At 49.7% G+C, this 10000-nt stretch overlaps 1 protein-coding gene across 3 annotated transcripts in view; it reads left to right on the top strand.

Moving 5' to 3' along the window:
- Positions 1 to 10000, top strand: part of LOC112239867 (VPS10 domain-containing receptor SorCS2-like) — a 450420-nt gene that overhangs the window by 418080 nt on the left and 22340 nt on the right. For all 3 annotated transcript variants that reach the window (XM_042298460.1, XM_042298459.1, XM_042298458.1), the window contains exons 12-14: positions 4640 to 4716; positions 4862 to 4953; positions 7255 to 7362. In XM_042298460.1, the coding sequence (XP_042154394.1) occupies positions 4640 to 4716; positions 4862 to 4953; positions 7255 to 7362 (277 nt within the window). The remainder of the gene's footprint in view (positions 1 to 4639; positions 4717 to 4861; positions 4954 to 7254; positions 7363 to 10000) is intronic.

Here is a 10000-nt window from a genome sequence, read left to right as displayed (position 1 = left end):
CCAGTCATTACTGTGAAGCAGTGTGGGATTCCAGCCCCAGTCATTACTGTGAAGCAGTGAGGGATTCCAGACCCAGTCATTACTGTGAAGCAGTGAGGGATTCCAGCCCCAGTCGTTACTGTGAAGCAGTGAGGATTCCAGCCCCAGTCATTACTGTGAAGCAGTGAGGGAATCCAGCCCCAGTCATTACTGTGAAGCAGTGAGGGATTCCAGACCCAGTCATTACTGTGAAGCAGTGAGGGATTCCAGCCCCAGTCGTTACTGTGAAGCAGTGAGGGATTCCAGCCCCAGTCATTACTGTGAAGCAGTGAAGAATTCCAGCCCCAGTTGTTATTGTGAAGCAGTGAGGGTTCCAGCCCCAGTCATTCTAGTGGGGATTCCAGCCACAGTCATTACTGTGAAGCAGTGAGGGATTCCAGCCCCAGTCATTACTGTGAAGCAGTGAGGGATTCCAGACCCAGTCATTACTGTGAAGCAGTGAGGGATTCCAGCCCCAGTCGTTACTGTGAAGCAGTGAGGGATTCCAGCCCCAGTCATTACTGTGAAGCAGTGGATTCCAGCCCCAGTCATTACTGTGAAGCAGTGGGATTCTAGCCCCAGTCATTACAGTGAAGCATTGAGGGATTCCAAGTCATTACTGTGAAGCAGTGATTACTGTGAAGCAGTGAGGGATTCCAGCCCCAGTTGTTACTGTGAAGCAGTGAGGGATTCCAGCCCCAGTCGTTCTAGTGGGGATTCCAGCCCCAGTCATTACTGTGAAGCACTGGGATTACAGCCCTAGTCGTTACTGTGAAGCAGTGAAGAATTCCAGCCCCAGTTGTTATTGTGAAGCAGTGAGGGTTCCAGCCCCAGTCATTCTAGTGAGGATTCCAGCCACAGTCATTACTGTGAAGCAGTGAGGGATTCCAGCCCCAGTCATTACTGTGAAGCAGTGAGGGATTCCAGACCCAGTCATTACTGTGAAGCAGTGAGGGATTCCAGCCCCAGTCGTTACTGTGAAGCAGTGAGGGATTCCAGCCCCAGTCATTACTGTGAAGCAGTGAAGAATTCCAGCCCCAGTTGTTATTGTGAAGCAGTGAGGGTTCCAGCCCCAGTCATTCTAGTGAGGGATTCCAGCCACAGTCATTACTGTGAAGCAGTGAGGATTCCAGCCCCAGTCATTACTGTGAAGCAGTGAGGGATTCCAGACCCAGTTGTTACTGTGAAGCAGTGAGGGATTCCAGCCCCAGTCGTTACTGTGAAGCAGTGAGGGATTCCAGCCCCAGTCGTTACTGTGAAGCAGTGAGGGATTCCAGCCCCAGTCATTACTGTGAAGCAGTGAGGGATTCTAGCCCCAGTCATTACAGTGAAGCATTGAGGGATTCCAGCCCCAGTCATTACTGTGAAGCAGTGATTACTGTGAAGCAGTGAGGGATTCCAGCCCCAGTTGTTACTGTGAAGCAGTGAGGGATTCCAGCCCCAGTCGTTCTAGTGAGGGATTCCAGCCCCAGTCATTACTGTGAAGCAGTGAGGGATTACAGCCCTAGTCGTTACTGTGAAGCAGTGATTACTGTGAAGCAGTGAGGGATTCCAGCCCCAGTCGTTACTGTGAAGCAGTGAGGGATTCCAGCCTCAAGTCATTACTGTGAAGCAGTGAGGGATTCCAGTCCCAGTCATTACTGTGAAGCAGTGTGGGATTCCAGCCCCAGTCATTACTGTGAAGCAGTGAGGGATACCAGCCCCAGTCGTTCTAGTGAGGGATTCCAGCCCTAGTCGTTACTGTGGAGCAGTGAGGGATTCCAGCCCTAGTCATTACTGTGAAGCAGTGAGGGATTCCAGCCCCAGTCGTTACTGTGAAGCAGTGAGGGATTCCAACCCTAGTCGTTACTGTGAAGCAGTGACGGATTCCAGCCCTAGTCATTACTGTGAAGCAGTGAGGGATTCCTGCCCAAGTCGTTAATGTGAAGCAGTGATTACTGTGAAGCAGTGAGGGATTCCAGCCCCAGTCGTTACTGTGAAGCAGTGAGGGATTCCAGCCCTAGTCATTACTGTGAAGCAGTGAGGGATTCCAGCCCCAGTCGTTACTGTGAAGCAGTGATTACTGTGAAGCAGTGAGGGATTCCAGCCCCAGTCGTTACTGTGAAGTAGTGAGGGATTCCAGCCCCAAGTCATTACTGTGAAGCAGTGAGGGATTCCAGCCCCAGTCGTTATTGTGAAGCAGTGAGGGATTCCAGCCCCAGTTGTTATTGTGAAGCACTGAGGGATTCCAGCCCCAGTCATTACTGTGAAGCTGTGAGGGATTCCAGCCCCAGTCGTTCTAGTGAGGGATTCCAGCCCCGTTCATTACTGTGAAGAAGTGAGGGTTTCCAGCCCCAGTCTTTACTTTGAAGCAGTGAGGGATTCAAGCCCCAGTCATTACTGTGAAGCAGTGAGGGATTCCAGCCCCAGTCATTACTGTGAAGCAGTGAGGGATTCCAGCCCCAGTCATTACTGTGAAGCAGTGTGGGATTCCAGCCCCAGTCATTACTGTGAAGCAGTGAGGGATTCCAGACCCAGTCATTACTGTGAAGCAGTGAGGGATTCCAGCCCCAGTCGTTACTGTGAAGCAGTGAGGGATTCCAGCCCCAGTCATTACTGTGAAGCAGTGAGGGAATCCAGCCCCAGTCATTACTGTGAAGCAGTGAGGGATTCCAGACCCAGTCATTACTGTGAAGCAGTGAGGGATTCCAGCCCCAGTCGTTACTGTGAAGCAGTGAGGGATTCCAGCCCCAGTCATTACTGTGAAGCAGTGAAGAATTCCAGCCCCAGTTGTTATTGTGAAGCAGTGAGGGTTCCAGCCCCAGTCATTCTAGTGAGGGATTCCAGCCACAGTCATTACTGTGAAGCAGTGAGGGATTCCAGCCCCAGTCATTACTGTGAAGCAGTGAGGGATTCCAGACCCAGTCATTACTGTGAAGCAGTGAGGGATTCCAGCCCCAGTCGTTACTGTGAAGCAGTGAGGGATTCCAGCCCCAGTCATTACTGTGAAGCATTGAGGGATTCCAGCCACAGTCGTCACTTTGAAGCAGTGAGGGAATCCAGCCCCAGTCATTACTATGAAGCAGTGAGGGATTCCAGCCCCAGTCATTACTGTGAAGCAGTGTGGGATTCCAGCCCCAGTCATTACTGTGAAGCAGTGAGGGATTCCAGCCCCAGTCGTTATTGTGAAGCAGTGAGGGTTCCAGCCCCAGTCATTCTAGTGAGGGATTCCAGCCCCAGTCATTACTGTGAAGCAGTGAGGGTTCCAGCCCCAGTCGTTACTGTGAAGCAGTGAGGGATTCCAGCCCCAGTCATTACTGTGAAGCATTGAGGGATTCCAGCCACAGTCGTCACTTTGAAGCAGTGAGGGAATCCAGCCCCAGTCATTACTATGAAGCAGTGAGGGATTCCAGCCCCAGTCGTTACTGTGAAGCAGTGTGGGATTCCAGCCCCAGTCATTACTGTGAAGCAGTGAGGGATTCCAGCCCCAGTCGTTATTGTGAAGCAGTGAGGGTTCCAGCCCCAGTCATTCTAGTGAGGGATTCCAGCCCCAGTCATTACTGTGAAGCAGTGAGGGATTCCAGCCCCAGTCGTTCTAGTGAGGGATTCCAGCCCCAGTCATTACTGTGAAGCAGTGAGGGATTCCAGCCCTAGTCGTTCCAGAGAGGGATTCCAGCCCTAGTCGTTCCAGTGAGAGATTCCAGCCCCAGTCGTTCTAGTGAGGGATTCCAGCCCCAGTCATTACTGTGAAGCAATGAGGGATTCCAGCCCCAGTCGTTACTGTGAAGCAGCTCTGAGGCTTTGAAAGCTCTCTGTGTTGCAATACAGTGGAGCCATCAGACAGACAAGACTAGATATAATGCAGGCTTATGCCAGGCAGACACAGTGGGGGAGAACTAGCAGTGGAGCTGTGTGCTCCACACTTCACCAAGCCCACTATCCACCTAAACCTTCTCAGACCGCTCTATTGTTGACAGTGCCACTCCTCTAGACAACCTGGATTTACCCTAGAAAGGTAGTGGCTTAGAGGAATGGAAGATACCGTGCCAAAGCATTTCAACCCCAGAGAAGAGTTCACTCTGTCACCGCTGCTTGTATTTATTGCATACTTAGCATTTCTGTTCGGGGACCCCTGGAGGAGGAGAGTTAGACAGAGTCCCGAGTGAAGGGGATAAGTGGGCTGCCTCATCCTCTGAGTGAGAACGAGCTGCCATGCCAACCCTCACATCTCCCCTCCTCTTTTCCCTCGTTCCCGCTGTTAAGAACGAGAGGAAAATTATCTGAAATGACTTGTCGGTGCAGGAGGCTTTGATCCAACAGAGCGCCTCCTCCTCCCTCACTGCTCTCTCTCTCTCTCTGTCTCTCTCTCTCTCCCTTCATCTCTCCCTCTCTCTCTCTCTCTCTCTCTCTGTCTGTCTCTTTCTCTCTGTCTCTCTCCTCTCTCTCACACTCTTTCTCTCTCTCCCTTCATCTCTCTCTCTCCCTTCATCTCTTTCTCTCTCTCTCCCTTCATCTCTCTCTCTCTTTCTCTCTCTCCCTCTCTCTCTCACACTCTTTCTCTCTCTCCCTCTCTCTCTCACACTCTTTCTCTCTCTCCCTTCATCTCTCTCTCTCTCTCTCTCTCTCTCTCTCTCTCTCTCAGGTAACTTGGGTTCCCAGCTGGTGGAGTATAAAGAAGAGATGTACATCACCGCTGACTGTGGGAAGACCTGGAGACAGGTAAGTCTCAGTCTCTCTCTATCCCCCTCTTTTCTCCACTCTTCTGAAAAGGAGAGATGGGATAATTTCTTGCAGTCATCATCTTACTAACTTTCTACTTCCTGTCTCTTTCATAATTTCCTGCAATTCTCCTTTCTGTTTTCAGGTGTTTGAGGAGGAGCATCACATCCTGTACCTGGACCATGGAGGGGTCATCGTTGCCATCAAAGACACCTCCATCCCTCTCAAAATACTCAAGTAAGCTCCTCTAACTGTCAACAAAATACTCAAGTAGGCACCTCTGTCAACAAAATAGTCAAGTAGCCTCCTCTGTCAACAAAATAGTCAAATAGGCTCATCTGTCAACAAAATACTAAAGTAGGCTCCTCTAACTGTCAACAGAATAGTCAAGTAGGATTCTCTGTCAACAATATACTCAAGTAGGCACCAATGATATGACCTTCAAAACAGACACCTGAACAAGACTAGGTCTTTCCTGTGGATCATATCTCTTCCTAGAGATTGTATCTCAACGAAGCCATGATCTTGATAAATGAAGGTTCAATTAAAAAGATAGCATCATAAAGGTTATGTCCCCAGCTTTTTGACTTTATTCCCACTTCACTTCCTAAACCCTAAGCACTGCCTTTGGACTAGGCTGTAGTAGATATCTTCAGGCAAGAGTGAGAGAGCTTTTCAGAAAGCTTTGGTGTTTAGGAGACACCTGCCACAATCGGCGTCTGTGCTCTGTGTGACCAGCATTAAAGGGTAAACTATCTCCTCGTGAGAGAGAGAGAGAGAGAGAGAGAGAGAGAAAGGAGAGAGAGAGAGAGAGAAAGAGAGAGAGAGAGAGAGAGAGGGAGAGAGAGAAAGAGAGAGAGAGAGAGAGAGAGAGAGAGAGAGAAAGGAGAGAGAGCGAGAGAGAGAGAGAAAGAGAGAGAGAGAGAGAGAAAGAGAGAGAGAGAGATTTTTTTCTCCCCTTTTCAGAAGTGCACATACATGTATGTAGATCACAGAGATTCGCTTTCATTTAGGGGCCCCCTGGAAAGCAAAAGGACCCAACTCAAGGCTGCCCCGTGCCAATATTCTGACTTCCCTTCACACACGCTTGTTAGCTAATTCCTGGCTCTGGTTCACTCTAACACAAATAGCAGCGGGTTGCTTTGGGTTGCTCATGTATTATCCCACTGCTGCCATGTTGCTTTTAATAATGTATAAACATAACATTCTCAGAGGTGAGATGCCAAAATAAAACATGAAGGCTTATACATAATAAAGTGTACATTCAGAAATCTGTACATATTCTAATGCAGCCACGTTTTGCTTATTCAGGGTACGTATGAAATATGGATTACATGCAGATTGGTGTTAGAGAATGCTGTGGTTCATTCATCACAAATACACACTTGTGTGTTATTAAAAGATTAGATTGCAGCAAAGGACTCCACTGTGTCCTCACGGTAAAGTTAATCTTTGAACATGTTCTTAGAGTGTTATGGAGGAAGAAAGAACAAGGGAATGAGAAAAAGAGAGAGAGAGAGAGAGAGAGAGATAGTGAGACAGACAACAACAAACAATTCCCTCTGGCTGATTCTCTCTGTGTACAGTATTGGAATGTCTGTCTCTCTCATACTCTGTGTATATGATCTAATCTGTCTCTCTAGTGTGTTTCTCTAGTTATTCTCAAGGCTTGTAAGCACATGATTAATTGCATAGCCTGCAGACATGGGTCTGCTTCTCAATCCCACGTTGATTCCTTTCCAATACACAACCATACTTATGTAACCCTGTTGAATCCGCGAGCCATAACCACAGGAGGTTCATTCGAGCTAGCGCTTAGCTTTGTGTACTTTATCCTCTAATTTTAAAGTCCTTGCTTTGGTAAACATTAGCGCGTGTGTCTGGTGGCGTGTTTGAAGACAAGCCCACGCCGAAACAGCCTGGTGACTTGTGGTCCAGTTCCAGGTCACAGTTCAGTCATGGTTGAGGATAATCTGACCTCTCACTGCATGTATGACCGCAAACAACCTTCTAGACAGGAGCCTTGCTCATATTACGAAGGGTCTTTTGAGCCTCTTTCCAAGATGGCCATTCTATTAAAACCTATAGAGCCGTAAGTCATGTATGACCACAAACAACCCAGCAGGGCACCCTACCAAGATGGCCATTCTATTAAAACCTATAGAGCCGTAAGTCATGTATGACCACAAACAACCCAGCAGGGCACCCTACCAAGATGGAGACTCACTTTTTCCAAGATTCTTTAGAAAGAACTTAAGGTCAGTAGACATCTAGTTATGTAGTTAAATCTATAGTTATGATAGTTATCGATGCATAGTTGTTTTGTGTGACGGCATTACATCCTGCTAGTCAGGAACCCTACTAATATATAATGAGAAACACACTAGAGAGACAGATTAGATAATATACACAGAGTATGAGAGAGACTGTATGAGAAATACTGTTCATTTCTACCTCATCCAAGATGGCCACTTGTTGAGAAGAGCCTATATACTTCCATAGAGTGGATGTGATTGTGTTGGTGTCTTTTCTCCTCAGGTTCAGTATTGATGAGGGACGCACCTGGACCATCCACAACTTCACAAGCACCTCAGTGTTCGTGGACGGACTTCTGAGCGAGCCGGGAGATGAGACATTGGTCATGACGTGAGTGTGCCCTGGAATCTTCCATAATCTTAGATGGAGCTATATAGAGTCATTTGGAAAGGGAATTATGAGATTTGCAGTCTGAGAATAGGCCCCATTTCAAGGACACCTCTTCTCCAAAGCTCTGCCATTGGTTTAATGCAACTCTCTCAACTAGTAACAAAGTAATTGATTGGTTTCGTAACACTATCACTTCAACATTGCGGTGTCTGATTGGCTTGAGCCTATTCTTCAGATGAAATGGCCAGGCGATGATTCACCCAGGACATATTGAGAATTGATCCTGCAGTCTCAAGTGACACCTCATGCTGCTTAGCTCAAGTTCCTAGCCTGCTCACCCTGCCTAAGTCCTGGCTCCTCTGCTTGCAAATAAGGGGCTTAGGGAATGAATATGGATCAGCTGACTCTCCAGGACTCATATTTTGCACCAGCAGGGTTTTCTCATCTCCAAAATTCAGTCTCCATTAGGTGGAGTGGAGCGCCCAATTTTACGGTTTTTATGACACGGTCGTTTCCTCCATGATTTTCTTGAGGGGTTGATTAGCCGAGTGAGGAAGATGATGGTACATGTGGAGAGAACGGTACTTCTTTCACTCTTTCTCTGTTTTCTTCTGTTTTTAAAAATGTTCTGTTGCCCTCTATTCTCTCTCTCTCTCTCTCTCTCTCTCTCTCTCTCTCTCTCTCTCTCTCTCTCTCTCTCTCTCCATCCATCTCTCTCTCTCTCTCATCCATCCATCCATCCCATCAATCTCTCTCTCTCTCCATCCATCCATCCATCCATCCATCCATCAATCTCTCTCTCTCTCTCTCTCTCTCTCTCTCTGGTGGTGGGAGGAGTAACAGAGATGGTGGTGGTGGAGGGGGTGTAACAGAGATGGTGGTGGTGGTGAAGGGGGTGTAACAGAGATGGTGGTGGTGGAGGGGGTGTAACAGAGATGGTGGTGGAGGGGGTGGTGGTGGTGGAGGGGGTGTAACAGAGATGGTGGAGGGGGTGTAGCAGAGATGGTGGTGGTGGTGGAGGGGGTGTAACAGAGATGGTGGTGGTGGAGGGGGTGTAACAGAGATGGTGGAGGTGGAGGGGGTGTAACAGAGATGGTGGTGGTGGTGGTGGAGGGGGTGTAACATAGATGGTGGTGGTGGAGGGGGTGTAACAGAGATGATGGTGGTGGAGGGGGTGTAACAGAGATGGTGATGGTGGAGGGGGTGTAACAGAGATGGTGGTGGAGGGGGGTGGTGGTGGTGGAGGGGGTGTAACAGAGATGGTGGATGGAGGGGGTGTAGCAGAGATGGTGGTGGTGGTGGAGGGGTGTAACAGAGATGGTGGTGGTGGAGGGGGTGTAACAGAGATGGTGGAGGTGGAGGGGGTGTAACAGAGATGGTGGTGGTGGTGGTGGAGGGGGTGTAACAGAGATGGTGGTGGTGGAGGGGGTGTAACAGAGATGGTGATGGTGGAGGGGGTGTAACAGAGATGATGGTGGTGGAGGGGGTGTAACAGAGATGGTGGTGGTGGAGGGGGTGTAACAGAGATGGTGATGGTGGAGCGGGGTGTAACAGAGATGATGGTGGTGGAGGGGGAGTAACAGAAATGGTGGTAGTGGAGGGGGTGTATCAGAGATGGTGGAGGGGGTGTAACAGAGATGATGTTGGTGGAGGGGTGTAACAGAGATGATGGTGGTGGAGGGGGTGTCACAGAGATGGTTGTGGTGGTGGGGGTGTAACAGAGATGGTGGAAGGGGTGTAACAGAGATGATGGTGGTGGAGGGGGTGTAACAGAGATGGTGGAGGGGGTGTAACAGAGATGGTGGTGGTGGAGGGGGTGTAACAGAGATGGTGGAGGAGGGTGTAACAGAGATGGTGGTGGTGGAGGGGGTGTAACAGAGATGGTGGTGGTGGAGGGGGTCTAACAGAGATGGTGGTGGTGGAGGGGGTGTAACAGAGATGGTGGTGGTGGAGGGGGTGTAACAGAGATGGTGGAGGTGGAGGGGGTGTAACAGAGATGGTGGAGGGGGTGTAACAGAGATGGTGGTGGTGGTGGTGGTGGGGGATGTAACAGAGATGATGGTGGTGGAGGGGGTGTAACAGAGATGGTGGTGGTGGAGGGGTTGTAACAGAGATGGTGGAGGTGGAGGGGGTGTAACAGAGATGGTGGAGGGGGTGTAACAGAGATGATGGTGGTGGAGGGGGTGTAACAGAGATGGTGATGGTGGAGGGGGTGTAACAGAGATGATGGTGGTGGAGGGGGTGTAACAGAGATGGTGGTGGTGGAGAGGGGTGTAACAGAGATGGTGGTGGTGGAGGGGTGTAACAGAGATGGTGGAGGTGGAGGGGTGTAACAGAGATGGTGGAGGGGGTGTAACAGAGATGGTGGTGGTGGGGGGGTGTAACAGAGATGGTGGTGGTGGAGGGGGTGTAACAGAGATGGTGGTGGTGGAGGGGGTGTAACAGAGATGGTGGAGGCGGAGGGGGAGTAACAGAGATGGTGGAGGGGGTGTAACAGAGATGGTGGAGGGGGTGTAACAGAGATGGTGGAGGGGGTGTAACAGAGATGGTGGAGGGGGTGTAACAGAGATGATGGTGGTGGAGGGGGTGTAACAGAGATGGTGGTGGTGGAGGGGGTGTAACAGAGATGGTGGTGGTG

The sequence above is a fragment of the Oncorhynchus tshawytscha genome, linkage group LG15 (genome assembly GCF_018296145.1).
Source record: "Oncorhynchus tshawytscha isolate Ot180627B linkage group LG15, Otsh_v2.0, whole genome shotgun sequence".
Lineage (NCBI taxonomy): Eukaryota > Metazoa > Chordata > Actinopteri > Salmoniformes > Salmonidae > Oncorhynchus > Oncorhynchus tshawytscha.
Note: the sequence above shows the minus strand (reverse complement) of the source record. Positions and strands in the feature narration are given on the sequence as shown.